Genomic DNA, 16,503 nt, shown 5'->3' with positions numbered 1-16,503 from the left:
AAAAATACACACACAAAAAACATTTTGAGCACTCGAAAGAACAGACTACTTTCGGTCGACCAATATTTTCTTTGGTCGGTGACAGCATCCCGCAAGCCCTCACCGTAACCCTCCCTATCACTAACTAGCTAAACTGCCAACAACCATTAGGCTACGTACAGAAGGGCTTTGCAGTGGCAATTTGGTGATAGCAGTCGCCTAGAATTTTCACTGTGCCAAGCCGCCACATTTTCTACACAAGCCGCCACCTTTTCTACACAAGTCCCTAGTGGCAGCAATATAGCCCTACCGTAATGACGCGAAAACACCAGTCAGCTCTTATTCAATAGCTCTTTTCACATAACTGCTGTGGATTCAGTGGCTTTTATCTGTCACTGTGGCCAAAGTCTGTCAAAATATAGCTAAGATTTTTTCACAATTTGTTACTCAATCAAAATGTCTGTCTTTGCCCAGAGCAATCAATGGAAATATACTTATTTTTATAAATGAGACATCAGAACACGCACACTGACATTCACTGGCAGTGTGCATATCCAGAGTCTTCTATTTGACCATGTATTTCCCCATTTCAATTGGTGCTTTTGTTGTAAAATACTGCATCTAACTTCTGGAATAATATCAACTAGTTTAGAGTGGTCCTCCCATATAAATATAATATAGACTTCTATTTCCATGGGTCCTCCCATTAGGACTAATGAAAGAACCTTCTGCCAATCAAAATCTAGTTCTTATATTGCTCTAACGAACCCTTAAAGATAATTTGACATACATTTTAAAGGTGTCACCTGTTTCAGCTATCCAGATTTGATTTGCACCTTCTGACAGTAACAATATTTATGCTAGAGATGCGCCTCTGGTATACACGTACACTACTTGACCAAAAGTATGTGGACACCTGCTCGTAGAACATCTCATTCCAAAATGATGGGCATTAATATGGAGTTGGTCCACATTTGCTGCCATAACAGCCTCCACTCTTCTGGGAAGCATTAGTGAGGTCAGGCACTGATTATGGGCGATTAGGCCTGGCTCACAGTCAGCATTCCAATTAATCCCAAAGGCAATGGTGGGGTTGAGGTCAGGGCTCTGTGCAGGCCAGTCAAGTTTTTCCACACCGATCTCAACAAACCATTTCTGTATGGATCTCGCTTTGTGCACGGGGGGCTTTGTCATGCTGAAACAGGAAAGGGCCTTCTCTAAACTGTTGCCACAAAGTTGGAAGCACAGAATTGTCAAGAATGTCATTGTATGCTGTAGCGTTAAAAGATTTCCCTTCACTGGAACTAAGAGGCCTAGCCAGAACCATGAAAAACAGCCCGAGACCATTATTCCTCCTCCACCAAACTTTACAGTGGACACTATGCAGCTCCCAGCCAACAGTTCTTGTGCTGACGTTGCTGCCAGAGGCAGTTTGGAACTCGTAGTGAGTGTTGCAACCAAGGACAGATGATTTTTACATGCTAAGCGCTTCAACACTCGGCGGTCCTGTTCTGTTTCCACTTCACAATAACAGCACTTACAGTTGACCGGGGCAGCTCTAGCGAGCTCTTCAGTAAGGCCACTATACTGTCAATGTTTGTCTATGGAGATTGCATGGCTGTGTGCTCAATTTTATACACCTGTCAGCAACGGGTGTGACTGAAATAGCCGAATCCACTCATTTGAAGGGGTGTCCACATACTTTTGTATATATAGTGTAGCTACGGAAGGCTACGTGGCAACATTGGCCTTAATTGGTTATTTTACAGTGATAAATTCCAGAGAGATTTTTTTCTCATTAAATTCACCCTGGTTATTCCTGACCTAAGTTATCACAAATATGGCCAGGCCTACTAACAGGCTTACACATAGCTGCGGGAAGTAGGGGTGCTGAGGGTGCTGCAACACCCCCCTGAAAAATGTAATAATTAAGAAATACAAATATAGAAATTATTCCTGAATTAGCAGAGAAAAATACTGCCTCTGTTCTTACACATAGCAAAACTGACCTTAGATCAGTGTCTTACTCCAAATATAGACAGAGTACGTGTGTCCAGAAGGAGGTGGGATTCACTATAAAGATAAGAAACAAGGTTGTAGCTCGCTGATGAAACAGGCATAATCACTCCCACCTTTTACTGCCCGGTCTTAGTTTTAGATAACACTTCTGTTAACTGTCTGCCTGTCATTGGCGTGGCACATTGTGACACCTTATACAAACATGATGTGATTGATATATTTCACTTACTTGCAGGGATGCTCTGTATGAGATTGTGTTAAAGGTGTGTGTATGCGTGTGTGGTCCAGACTGTTTCTATAAGCACCCGAGGAGTAACAGACTATCTGAGAGACACTCCAACAACACTTAACTACTTCCTGTGTCCACTGAGCCTCAGGCTGGAGAGAGAGAAGAAAAAGTACAGGGGGATGACAAAACGGAGAGAGAAAGGGGGAGGAGAAACAGAGCAGGGCCAAAGTAAACAATAATGAAAAACAGATTGAGACACAGGACACAGAGGAGTCATTGAGATGGAAGGGAGATGCGGACAACAGATGGGTGGGGCTTGAGAGAAAAACAGAAAGGGGAGAGAGAGAGAGGGAGAGAGACAGAGAGAGGGGAGTTCATAATGGTTTGATCGTAAACATTGTGTTGTGTTGTGCCATGTGTTGAGTTGTGTCATGTTTACAGGGTGTGTCCTTCTAACTAACTCAAGCCTAACACACCCTGCCCACTTCTCACCACTCTGACAGTCAGCACCACCTAACAGGCTCTGGGAGCTAACACAAGTCTTCAGCTCTCAGACAGGCTTACTCATCACACTCTGTTTCATGTGCCCCATACATAGTCACCCAGATCTGGAGACTAAAACTGCATTGAAAAGGATGTCCATTGTGTTGTGACTGTGTGTTTGTGGCATCCTGTGTACATCCTAACCACTGTCATGGAATGCAATACATCTGAGAGGTTCAAATGAAACCATATGACTGTAATAGTCCTCCTCAGCCTGTTTCCATATGCTCCTTCCTGAAAGAAGATATTCATCCTACACAACACTACCAACCATGCTAGATGTATTCTACACTATAGGCTGCAGTTTGGAAAATAAACTCCAGCACACAGGTGTGTGTGTGTGTGTGTGTGTGTGTGTGTGTGTGTGTGTGTGTGTGCGTGCAGGTATGCAGGTTTTGGCCCATCCCTGAGGACCTGCTGCTCCAGGCCTTTGAGGATGTATATGTAGACTGTATTGGTTATCTTGGGTAAATTCCCTCTATTGCAGACTGTATAGGTTCTGAATGTAGATTGTATACATTTTTATCTTGTGGTTATATGTTGTAGACTGTCTAAGTTCTGGAAGTAGACTGTTTTGCTTGTGTATGTAAACTGTAGGCTCTTACGTTAGATTCCTTCTTTTATAGACTGTATAGGACCATACCTTGGGTTCACTTTGCATCAGATCAGCTGAACAAGGGACATTTGGAACCGGAGGAGATAACGAGTCACGAAGTACTTGACACAGGCAGGTAATGTGGAAGCAACATAGAAAACCACAGAATCATTGGCCCGAAATCACAAATCTGTCGCATCTTGTCACTATGTATTAACATTAATGTGTTCTTTGATTACAGCAAGGTGATATTACAGTACTCATGCCCTCCAGTGGTCAAAGATTTTGACAGCTACTGACAGATAACAATCTACTGTACAAACATGATATGATGATATCTCCCAGATCAGCAATATAGTCTCTGGTTGACTACAGTATTAATTCTTAGCATATTTCAAGAAAAGGTCACTTCCAGTTTGCTGGTTCCCTTCGACCAAGCAGATTCACTTATTAGTATCTAACAGATGCTCAGCTGGAGTGACATTCAGCAAATAGTGGGTCCCCAGAATCAACATTGAGAAACTCTGCTAAGGGGTGGCGGTAGCCTGAAAGTTATAAAGGCAACTGCCATCACTATCCCAGGAGCCACCTACTGCCGTTGTGACTTTGAGCAAGGCCCACCGTAAACTGCAGGGGCTGGCTGTTCTGTGGTGGACACCGTGCTGCTCCCAGTGTGTTGTGTGTGTGTATGGTGTGTTTGGTACCGTGTTAGCGAAAGTTGTGACTGTGTCTGTATAATGGATGAATAAAGATCTATTATTCCTATGAGTTCCTCTGTGTAGGAGAGCTCTTCACCCAGCAGGAGATGGAGGAGATTCTGTCAGCTGCTCTGGAACCTGTGACAAATAATGACAAAAGTAACCATCATCTTGCCTAATTGTTGTATTGTTCTAGATTCATAATCTGATACAGAATATTATTGAGGTATTGTAAATATTTGCAGTGACATAAAACATTGTTTTATCTTCATCTGTTGTGCTAGGCCATGCAGTGACACCAGATGGCGCTGTGCATCCACAAACAACATCAAAACCCCACGCTGTGTCAATCCCATAAATCACAGCAGCAATATGCTTTCATTAACATGACACCACCAGCACCCCCTATGTGCATTATCCTCCGAATGCGAAACACAAATTAATTGAACGAGACTATTCATGAATAGGACAATAAACTCAAGCTTTTTGGGGGGGGTTTAAGTTGTTGAGTGTGTAAAACCTCTCCAGTGAATGATTTAATACTACCTTATTGCTTAGAAATATACCTCGTTTCTGTGGTAGTGGTGGTGATGATGATGATAATTCTGAATGATATTCTTGATTAGGCCTAAACCTCTTTGATCCAACTATACAGAGCACACCCCTGATCCAGGTACCTTTTTAATGCACATCACTGTACTGCAACCATAGTCTATCATAGGCTACGCATCTGTTACTACCTTACTCCCTAGTCTGCATTTACCCCCTCCAAAAGTTGACATAGGAAATTAGCTGCCACCTGTCAGTCAACCAACCATTGATACGGTATTGGTCGGCCAGTGAGGAGGGGGCAGAGCGGACCCTCCCCCAGCCAGATGTGAGCGCCACTCTCTCCAATCTGCACCTCTGCCATTCAGATGAGCACGGAGCCTCCTGCAGTTTGCAGGCGTAAAGACAGCCAGAGGAATACCACGGCTGTGCCTCTGCTCTGCATTGGACTGTGGCGTGGGCTATAGCGCTGCAGACGCGGCGTCCCCACTGTCTCAACGTTGAGCCTGTGCGGCAGCGGCAGAATTCACTCTGCTACCGCCTTGCCTGCTGCACTTCGCCGCTCCCAGAGAGAGAAACCCGTCTGTACTCCACTTTCAAGTCGCTAAAAAGGAGACCGTGGATTGGAACTAATTATTGCGCCTATTGGATCAATTTGAGTGGACTTACTGTTAGGTCGTTGTTTTTCATGGTTGAATACAGTAGGCTATATGGATACCCAATCTGCGTGATATTGGTTCATGATTGAGAAGCGCGGAGGGGCGTGGAATTAATTGAAATCTATTTGGTCTTCTTGGATGTAAAACAACCGAGATTTATTTCTCCCCACTCCTCCCTTCCCATCTCCTCACCTTCAACATGACTTCTCTGTCTGGGACCAAAGAGAGGTCTGTGACCAGCAGGAGCAGAAAATACGGGGTAAGTATTTCTAATGAATACTAGTGTAAATGGATTGGATGATTATATCAGTAATAATTGTGGCAACAACAGTGAGTCGTGCACTACTGATGAGCGCTCATTTATTCCAACAGAGCAGTAACTGTATGCTTCCTACAGGTTTGAGTGTAGGTAGGCACTTAATTACTGCGGCGAAGAGAGTAGGCTATAGTTAGGGAACGCAAATATCATACTCAGCTGTAGTTTTTTTCAATGCTTTTTGCAATTTGTGTTCAAACTTTAGACCTACGTGGATTTTTTTCGGCTGTGGTGCCGTTTATTAACATTGCAAAGACCGCGTATAGTGACTAGTGAGTTATTGTGCGTCTCCCCAATTTAAATGTTCCATTAAAGGTAGGCTTGCCTTTATGTTGCTCCCAACAGATTACCGACACCTCCCCGACAAAATCAACCTCCTTCTCCCCGGAGACATGGTACAGAAAGGCCTATGAGGAGTCCCGGACCGGCAGCCGACCAGCTCCAGAGGGAGCCGGATCTATGCCCAGCTCCACAGGCACCCCCTCCCCAGGATCTGGCACCTCGTCCCCGGGATCCTTCTCCGGTTCCCCCGGGACCATATCTCCAGGGATCGGGACCGGTTCCCCTGGGTCTCTAGGTGGCTCGCCAGGTTTCGGTACAGGTTCGCCTGGCTCTGGCAGCGGGAGCTCCCCTGGTTCTGAGAGAGAGAGGGGGATATGGTGTGAGCACTGCAATGCCCGGCTGGCGGAGCTGAAGAGACAGGCGCTGAAGCTACTGATTCCCGGCCCCTACTCCAGCAAGGTAAGCCCGGCTATATGCAATGCTGCTCGGCTATAGCATCCTCTGAATCTGGCGAACTCTGCAAAGACCATCAGACATCACTATGGTGTACCATATTGGGAATATTGACATCTCCATACATGGCATGACTGTTTTCTGTTTCCATGTAAAAGACGCATGATATGAGTAGTGAGTTGGATAATGGTAAATCTGACTACTACCCTGTTTGTGTTGTGTTGTGCTTGGGCTGTAGAGCCAGAGAGCCTATGGGAAAAGCTCAGTTCAAAGGCAAATAGTTTTGTGTGGGGTGCTCGTTCTATAACTGGTATTATGCCAAAACGAATATGATAATACAATTTGATTTCTTGTCCATCAGCTTTATCCAAAATGTAAATAAATGAGTTCCATTTGCTTCTTTACGCATTTCTTTTGCGATTAATATAATGGATGCTTTCCATTAGGCCGATAGTTTTTTTCGTGTCCATAGTTTTTTTCGTGTCCATAGTTGGGTTATTTACTGTTGTATTTGGCTACCTATGTATTTGTATTTTCCACTGTCATAAATTAATGCAACAAATTAATTTTGTCGGAGGCACAGACTCGTTTCACTGTGCAGTTGTGTGTGTGTGCACACGCGTGTCTGTGCTCGCGTGTGATTGTTTGCGCGCCCGCGTGTGTGTGCGTAAAGAGGGTTCTTTCGCTATAGAGCACAATAGGCCTATATGCCCGATTGAGGGTTTTTTTCAGCATGTTGTGGATTTTGCCAAGTTATCTGCATTGCCAAGAGTCTAGGTCCTACAGAGTGACGAATGCAGCCCGCGGGACGGTGTTAATTGGTTACAAATAGCAGCGTTCTGCGTGGCACAGCGCGCGTACAGTCAACCCAGAGCGAACAGAGGAATCGCGTCTTGACTGCTGTAAAAAGACCACGGGTCGTTTTAAGACCGCAGGGGGGAGGGGTGGTACTGGTGGGATCCCAATTAAAACCGATTCAAATGAGTTCGGTTTTGACTCCCAATGTGCGTAATTGGCCCATTCATACACGGGTCTTTTCTGAGGGGATGTAGAGTGCTTATGAACTTCTAACCTTATGCTTAAACTCAATCTTTCTCTGAACCATCTCCCCATTCTAGCCCAGCCTAACCATGGTGCATAAAAGTAGGATTTTCTTTCAGCCTGATACTGTATTTGAGAACAAGCGTGTTTGAAGGTCTAGGGTTCTCTCCATAGTCTGCCATTCCGGTGTGGTTGTATCTACAGCACGCCCTACTGTTTGTTGGCAATAGAGAAGGTTGCTCTGAGACATGGTTGCTGACCGTGGTCACTGCTGACAGTGCACAGGTGATGAGTGAGTGGTAGGCCTATAAGTGAGGGACCAGAGCAGTCCCCAGTAGGGACACAGGGGGTGCTGTATAGCAACAGACAGTTGGGCCACGTTCAGTAGGCAAAAGTTGTGGAAATGCCAACAATAGAGCTGACACGATCCCTTATTCCAGGGCTGCCCAACCCTCTTCCTGGCGATCTACTGTCCTGTAGGTTTTCAGCCCAACCCTCTTCCTGGCGATCTACTGTCCTGTAGGTTTTCAGCCCAACCCTCTTCCTGGCGATCTACTGTCCTGTAGGTTTTCAGCCCAACCCTCTTCCTGGAGATCTACTGTCCTGTAGGTTTTCAGCACAACCCTCTTCCTGGAGATCTACTGTCCTGTAGGTTTTCAGCCCAACCCTCTTCCTGGCGATCTACTGTCCTGTAGGTTTTCAGCCCAACCCTCTTCCTGGCGATCTACTGTCCTGTAGGTTTTCAGCCCAACCCTCTTCCTGGAGATCTACTGTCCTGTAGGTTTTCAGCCCAACCCTCTTCCTGGAGATCTACTGTCCTGTAGGTTTTCAGCCCAACCCTCTTCCTGGCGATCTACTGTCTTGTAGGTTTTCAGCCCAACCCTCTTCCTGGCGATCTACTGTCTTGTAGGTTTTCAGCCCAACCCTCTTCCTGGAGATCTACTGTCCTGTAGGTTTTCAGCCCAACCCTCTTCCTGGAGATCTACTGTCCTGTAGGTTTTCAGCCCAACCCTCTTCCTGGAGATCTACTGCCCTGTAGGTTTTCAGCCCAACCCTAATTTAGCAGTTCTCCAGGAAGAGGGTTGAGCAGCACTGCCTTTTTCTAAATGTCAGAGAGGGGTGTTTGTTCTACATGGTGTATTTCTATCTGAAATCAATGTTGCACAACGTTGTATCCTGCTGAACGCTCCCCCAGGTGCCTTATGGAACTGAGGAGCTCACCTATCAGACCGAACAACCAGGGGTGAAGTTTCAGACACGGGGTCAACTTGCAGTGGAAACTGAACAGATTTCTATTGAAATCATAGTGGGAACTGGGAGAAACAAAAAAAGATTGGGGACCACCTCGTGACCTTGGGACTATAAGGTTCTATCTGCACAAGGCACAGTTCTGAGATTTTGAGCATGAACGTTTTCACATCTCAGAACTGTTTTGTAGTAAATTCTTCTTTCTTTATGACAACTGTAGCTATTTGAATACATAAATGATAGAATGACACTATTTTACCAAGGTAGTCAGAGCACATCCTCAAATACATGAAGAAATGTATTATGCTCACCAGACTAATTATTAACTGTCATCACTGAACAACGATGTGACAACATTTAAGGTTTCTGACAGTGTTGTTTAGTTTTGCTTGCGTGCCAGTATTGCTGTCCAGACTAGCCTAGACCATACTTAAAGGGAGATTGCAAAGATGTGTTCTGATTGGTCCCTCTGTATTTGTTCAGGCTTGTGATTGGACCTTAGATATATAGACCCTTAATAGCGCCAACTTTCAAAAGGGTTTATGCAAGAATTTCGCTTCACCTTTCGCTTCACATTTCGCTTTAACATCTGCAAATCTGTGTATGCGACCAATGAACTTAGACTTGGTTTGATTTAGTACATTTTTTTTTTAAACACTTACAATTGACTTACATTTTTTTTAACATCACAAACATATGAAGAACCATATAAAGATGAATTATATGCGGCTAACTCATTTTTGACAAAAATGGCAGATAGTCCCAAGGTCTCTACTTGCAAAATCCCTATCTAATATCAGGATCTTGACTTGAACAATGAACTGTCTTGTTGATTAAGTCAATATAAATGGTACACGATGTTCGTATGGGCACCTTCTGGAAGCTGCAGGTTTAGTGAAGGGGTCATATGGAGCGCGGTATTGTCAAGGGTGGGAGAATCTCACTGTTTAGTCGTGTGTGTGTGTGTGTGAGTGAGAGAGAGAGAGGGTTCAGATAAAGTTAACCTTTTTCCCAGCCTCCATTACATAGTGGTAATTGACTGGAGAGTGTGGGTATGTTAGTATTATAGTGGATTACAGGGTGAACGTTTGACACTCTCCTAGTGAATTGCACTCAGCAGGTAAATGCACAGGCTTCCACATAGAATTGTAATTCAAAGAACGGACATAACAGACTTTTCCATTCAGAGCAATGTTGGAGGGCAGCCATATGCGGCGGGCCATTTGGAACGGCCAACACTTATCGTCATCATCAGCATCATCGGAGTCATCATCATCATCATCAGCGTCATCAGCATCAGTATCATTATTATTGGAGTGCAGTCATATTGATGATTGGTTTAAAGGGACGTTGACTGACTTTAGTTGCTGTTTGAGCTCTCTGGCTGGGCAACTTTCTTATCAGGAGAGAGACACAAATGGAATGGTTTGATATGATGAGTTTGTATTCTCATCGTTGGGAAAGAAAAAAAGAGTACTGTTATTATGGAAGGGGCCCTGCAATAGACTCGGGTCCTCATGTCCAGAGCTGTTCTGGCTCGTACAAAGCTATTAGTGATGGGACGAGAGAGAGTTTGGAGTTTGAGGGGTTGTTGTTTGGGCAAATCTCTGTTGTTCTGACAGGAACATGGCTGGTAGCTAGTAGGTCTCTCAGAGGAGACAAGGGACATGGGTTCTGTCCCAAATACCACCCTATTCCCTACATAGTGCACTACTTCTGACCAGAGCCCATTGGAACCTGGTCAGAAGTAGTGCACTATGTAGGGAATAGGGTGGAATATGGGACGCGGCCCCGGTCCGTCCATCACCTCTCCTGCTTCCTACCCCCCCTCTGACAGAACCAACAGACATGAGTATTGCTATGCTAATCATGACCTTCACAGAGCCACTGTAGAGAGACCTGGTTCTCAGTCTCTGCTGAGCGTCCGCACACAACACACGGGGAACAGAAACGCACACCACACCATACAGTTGAAGAGTGCAGCAACGGAGTCCATGTTCGGAAAATGTCACTCGCTGCATCCTGCCACTGCCATGTGTGTCTGCAAGGCTCAGGGTTGGAGGGCAAATGGAGAGAAGGAACAAAGGAGAAAAAAGGGAAAGAGAGGGAATAAGTGTAGCCTAATTTACCTCATTTGCATGACTAGGTACAGCAGAGCAGGAAGGGGATTTTGCCTCCCCCATTCTCCCTTCCCATTCCTCCTTTCCTCCCCCTCATCTGTCTATTTCTAATGGAGGGATCTGAAATCACACAGTGTGTGTGTTTACGTGTCTTTTCCTTTCTCTTTGAAGTGGATGTGTTTGTTACCTGTGCCGTGGTTAAGGTATATGACTGACCAACCAACTACAGGAGGAAACAGGAGGAGGGCTCTCAAAGAAGAACAGGGATAGACAATGTATGGGAGGAAGGAGAGAAATGTACGAATAGAGGGAGTGAAGAGAGCAAGATATGGCCTCTAGAGGGGTTATGTTAGTAATAATGGCAGAGGAGAGGGAGGAGGAGAAGGAGGGAGGGAGAGATGGAGGGAGGAGACGGGTCAGGGAAAAAGAGGTAGATGTCAGTGACACCGCATGGGAGGATTTTTATAGACATATTTGTAGCTGGAGGCTCAGAGGCACATCTGGTACCAAAGCTGAAGTCATTCAAGTCCTGGTTCCTGTGTGTGTGTGTGTGTGTGTCCCAAACCCAAATCGTAGCTGGTGAGCAGTCTGTTCTTGGTTAGTCAGGTTCAGCTCAGTAAAGTGGATCTGAGTGTGTGACGTGCGTGTGTGATGTGTGTGTGTTTGTGTGAGCCATGAGGAATATGTGCTAGAATGTACAAGTAGGAGTGTCGCTGGCTCAGATCTCAGTTTGGAGAGGTTTCATTTCTCTTACGGACTCCCCTGTAACATACAGTACCACTACATTACAACAGTGTTGGTCAATTACCACCTAGCCTTGTACACACGCACACACGCATGCATGAACGTGCACACACACACACACACACACACATCATCGCTCTCGTAACCGTAGCACCCTCCGTTGCTACGGCAGCGACATATGACAGATGTGAGCTGCATACATATCTCAGTCAACGTTAATGTGCTCTTCACGCCTGTGTTTGTGTGTGTGTGCGCGTGCGTTCCTTCGTGCGTGCGTGCGTGTGTGTGTGTGTGTGTGTGTGTGTGAGCGTGAGCGTTAATGTCCTCTTCATGCCTCTCAGGTGGGAAAGGCATTACCATATAAAGAGGTCCCTTCGTCAATACAGCGAGAAGGGATGGATGGATGAGAAAGGAAGAGGGAGGGAGGGATGCTGATGGCGGCTGAATGGAAGAGCTTCTCATACAGACTTCTTAGTGACACCTTCTGTATCCGTCTCTTTCCCTTTACTCTCTTTTCCACTATCACTTGCTCCCTCTCTCTTTGAAGAGTCACCCTCCACACTTCTCAACTTCTCTTTCATTTCGTCTCTCTCTCACTTCTTCCCCTCTCCCCTCGTTTCATTTTCTCTACTTTTCTCTCTCCTTTTTTCTTTCTCTGTCTCTCTCCATTCAATTTCAAGTAAATTCAATTTCAATTCAAAGGGCTTTATTGGCATGGGAAACACATGTTTATATTGCCAAAGCCAGTGAAATAGATAAACAAAAGTGAAATAAACAATCAAACACGAACAGTAAACATTACAATCAAAAGAACATTTTAAATGTTATATTATGGCAATGTACAGTGTTGTAACGATGCGCAAATAGTTAAAATACAAAACAGAAAATAAATAAGTACGGGTTGTATTTACAACGGTGTTTGTTCTTCACTGGTTGTCCTTTTCTTGTGGCAACAGGTCACAAATCTTGCTGCTGTGATGTCACACTGTGGTATTTCGCTAATATATATATATATATATGGGAGTTTGTTCAAATTGGATTTGTTTTCAAATTCTTTGTGGGTCTGTGTAATCCGAGGGAAATATGTGTCTCTAACATTGTAACGTGTACGTTGAGAGTCGGGAAGCAAGTACAAGGAGTGAATCATTTAATAAATGAACAAACAGAGACGAACCACGAGCAGCGTACAGACTTGAAACAACGGAACAGAAACAATAACGCCTGGGGAAGGAACCAAAGGGAGTGACAGATATATGGAAGGTAATCAGGAAGGTGATGAAGTCCAGGTGACTCTGATGAGGCGCTGGTGACAGGTGTGCGTAATAATGAGCAACCTGGTGACCTAGAGCCCCAGAGAGGGAGTAAACTTGACAAATATGGCCATACATTTGGCAGAAGGATAGGAAGTGCAGCTCAGTTTCCACCTCATTTTGTGGGCGGTGTGCCAGGTCTGTCTATGGTAGCCTCGGACAATAGCAAGGCTATGCTCACGGAGTCTGTACATAGTCAAAGCTTTCCTTAATTTTTGGTCAGTCACAATGGTCAGGTATTCTGTGTACTCTCTGTTTAGGTCCAAATTGCATTCTAGTTTGCTCTGTTTTTTGGTTAATACTTTCCAATGTGTCAAGTAATTATCTTTTAGTTTTCCCATGATTTGCTTGGGTCTAATTGTGTTGCCGTCCTGGGGCTCTGTGGGGTCTGTTTGTGAACAGAGCCCGAAGGCCCAGCTTGCTGAGGGAACACTTCTCTAGTTATGGAAGGCTTATTATGGAAGGTTTGGTTGTAGAACTGAACATCTCTTTTCTGGATTTTGATAATTAGAATGGAATTGTCCTAATTCTGCTCTGCAAGCATTATCTGGTGTTTTAGGTTGCACACGGATGTTTTTGCAGAATTCTGCATGCAGAGTCTCAATTTGGTGTTTGTCCCATTTTGTGAATTCTTGGTTGGTGAGCGGACCCCAGACCACACAACCATAAAGAGCAATGGATTCTATAACTGGTTCAAGTATTTTTAGCCAGATCCTAGTTGGGATGTCAAATATTATGTTCCTTTTGATGGCGTAGAAGGTCCATTCTTGCCTTGTCTCTCAGATCGTTCACAGCTTTGTGGAAGTTACCTGTGTTTAGGCTGAGGAAGGTATAGTTTTTTGTGTGCTCTTGGGCAACTGTGTCTAGATGGAGTTTGTATTTGTGGTCCTGGCAGCTGGGCCTTTTTTGGAACACCATTATTTCTGTCTTACTGTGCAGAAGATTGCATCAAGTACTCTGTGTTGACTTTTGCGGTTATGCAAATGCATAAAGAATGAATTAACTCCAATACTCTGTAAGTAAGACAAGTTAGCTTATGAGGACAGGACAGGGATGGAAAATAGCCTTATATTGAATACACACAACACACACTCACACACACACACTCTGCCGAGGGAAGTGTCTCTTTCCTCCCTAATTGTGTTATTACAGTATGAGGAGAAAACCCACACACATAATCACACTTATAATCACCCAGCAAACATGACTAATTACACACACCATGCCTCTGTCATCAGGAGCTTTAAATGAACTGGAAACTGTGTGTGTGTGTGCGTGCATATGTGCGTGTAAATGTGTCATTCTCCTGGCCTTTCATGATAATGATGCTGCTTTGTACTTGCCCCTTTTCCTCCTTTCCCGACTACCTTCCTTTCTCTCCTCCTTCCTCCTTCCCTCCATCTATGTGTTATTGAACGTGTGTAATCCTGGTTTGGTTCACAAACTTTCTGACCTAGTTTTAAGGCCAATTCAAACTCCTCTCTGTTAATGTTTCATGACATGAATTAAGGGGCGACGAGAGGGTGTATTGGGGATGATTTAATGAGAGAAAGAGACAGATAAAAAGAGACACAGAGAGAGAGAGAGAGAGAGAGAGAGAGAGAGAGAGAGAGAGAGAGAGAGAGAGAGAGAGAGAGAGAGAGAGAGAGAGAGAGAGAGAGAGAGAGAGAGAGAGAGAGAGAGAGAGAGAGAGAGAGAGAGAGAGAGAGAGAGAGAGAGAGAGAGAGAGAGAGAGAGAGACAGAGAGAGAGAGACAGAGAGAGACAGAGAGAGACACAGAGAGAGAGAGGGGGGTCCGTCCTGCACCATAAAGGGTCAGCTTGTCTACCTTATTGGTTGTGTGTTTGGAAGCATGTATCCTGCCGTGTCATTTGGAACATTGGGCCATTGCTACCATGGCAACACCGAGTGCCAGCTCCATTTCCCTCCTCAAACAAAATGACAAATATATTAATGTATTCGGAAATAAATAAAAACAAGTGGAGAAAATGCATTTTCTTCCTCTGTCCCAGCTACTGGGTTTTGCTGAAGAAACTCGCACGCACGCACGCACGCACGCACACACACACACACACACACACACACACACACACACACACACACACACACACACACACACACACACACACACACACACACACACACACACACACACACACAGCTCCCTGTGTGTCTGTGCCCCAAACACTGCAGTCTCTCCCCCAGAAATGCGAACTTATTTCAAGACAGTGCATGTCTGAAATAATCAATTACAGCAGCTGATGAGCCGTGGTTGTGGGTGTGTGTCTGTGTGTATGATTGTGGTAGTGAGTGTGGGTGTGTGTCTGTGTCTGTGGTTTTGTGTGTGTGTGTGTGTGGTTTTGTATGTGTGGTTGTGGGTGTGTGTCTGTGTGTGGGGTTGTGTGTGGGGTTGTGGGTGTGTGTCTGTGTATGTGCCTCTCTCCATTGATTTGGGTCTGTGAGTGTACTAGTGTGTAAAGGAGAATGTGTTTCTGTAAAGCAAGTGTTTTTTCTATTTCTTTTCTTGAGGCCAAATACAGTCTGCTTCGATCAGTTTATGCACACACACACACACACACACACACACACACACACACACACACACACACACACACACACACACACACACACACACACACACACACACACACATGCGTGCACACTGGGCAGTGTGATTGTGTCCCAGCAGGTGAGTGTAAGCTGCTCCTACTTTGTTGGTTTAAACCAGCATGGTTGCACAGGGCTGGATACAAGATCCCTACAAGCTTTTACCCCTCCCTCCCTCTGCCCTTACTTCCCTGCCCCACTCTAGAGGGTCTGTATATATATATGTGTGTGTGTGTGTGTGTGTGTGTGTGTGGTTGGTATGACATTATCTTAGATTATCATGCTGCTGTTGGGCTGTCACCCTTATTTCTGCACAGTGTGTGTGTGTGTGTGTGTGTGTGTGTGCGTGCAAAAGTATGTTGACACCACTTCAAATTAGTGGATGCGGCTATTTCAACCACACCTGTTGCTGGCAGGTGTATAAAATTGAGCACACCGCCATGCAATCTCCATAGACAAACATTGGCAGTAGAATGGCCTTACTGAAGAGCTCAGTGACTTTCAATGTGGCACCATCATAGGATGCCACCTTTCCAAGAAGTCAGTTTGTAAAATGTCTGCCCTGCTAGAGCTGCCCCGGACAACTGTAAGGGCTGTTATTGTGAAGTGAAAACGTCTAGGAGCAAAAATGGCTCAGCCACAAAGTGGTAGGCCACACAAGCTCACAGAACATACCAGCCGAGTGCTGAAGTGCGTAGCACGTAAAAATGGTTTGTCCTCGGTTGCAACACTCACTACCGAGTTCCAAACTGCCTCTGGAAGCAACGTCAGCACAATAACTGTTTGTCGGGAGCTTCATGAAATGGGTTTCCATGGCCGAGCAGCCACACACAAGCCTAAGATCACCATGCGCAATGCCAAGCGTCTGCTGGAGTGGTGTAAAGCTTGCGCCATTGGACTCGATAGCACTGGAAATGCCTTATCTAGAGTGATGAATCAAGCGTCACCATCTGGGAGTCCGACGGACAAATCTGGGTTTGGCGAATGTCAGAAGAATGCTACCTGCTTGAATGCATAGTGCCAACTGTAAAGTTTGGTGGCGGAGAAATAATGGTCTGGGGCGGTTTTTAATGGTTCTGGCTAGGCCCCTTAGTTCCAGTGAAGGGAAATC

General features: G+C 45.1%; 1 protein-coding gene across 1 annotated transcript in view; it reads left to right on the top strand.

The window, feature by feature from the left end:
* The first annotated feature begins 4,993 nt into the window (after window positions 1-4,993).
* Window positions 4,994-16,503, top strand: part of kif26ba (kinesin family member 26Ba) — a 177,587-nt gene continuing 166,077 nt past the window's right edge. Inside the window, 2 exon segments of the mRNA XM_042325505.1 lie at window positions 4,994-5,530; window positions 5,933-6,328. Coding sequence (XP_042181439.1) covers window positions 5,471-5,530; window positions 5,933-6,328 — 456 coding nt within the window. The 5' untranslated portion in view covers window positions 4,994-5,470.

Source organism: Oncorhynchus tshawytscha, linkage group LG08, assembly GCF_018296145.1.
Source record: "Oncorhynchus tshawytscha isolate Ot180627B linkage group LG08, Otsh_v2.0, whole genome shotgun sequence".
Classification (NCBI taxonomy): Eukaryota; Metazoa; Chordata; class Actinopteri; order Salmoniformes; family Salmonidae; genus Oncorhynchus; species Oncorhynchus tshawytscha.
The sequence above is the reverse complement of the archived record's forward strand: the minus strand, read 5'-3'. Positions and strand labels throughout refer to the sequence as shown.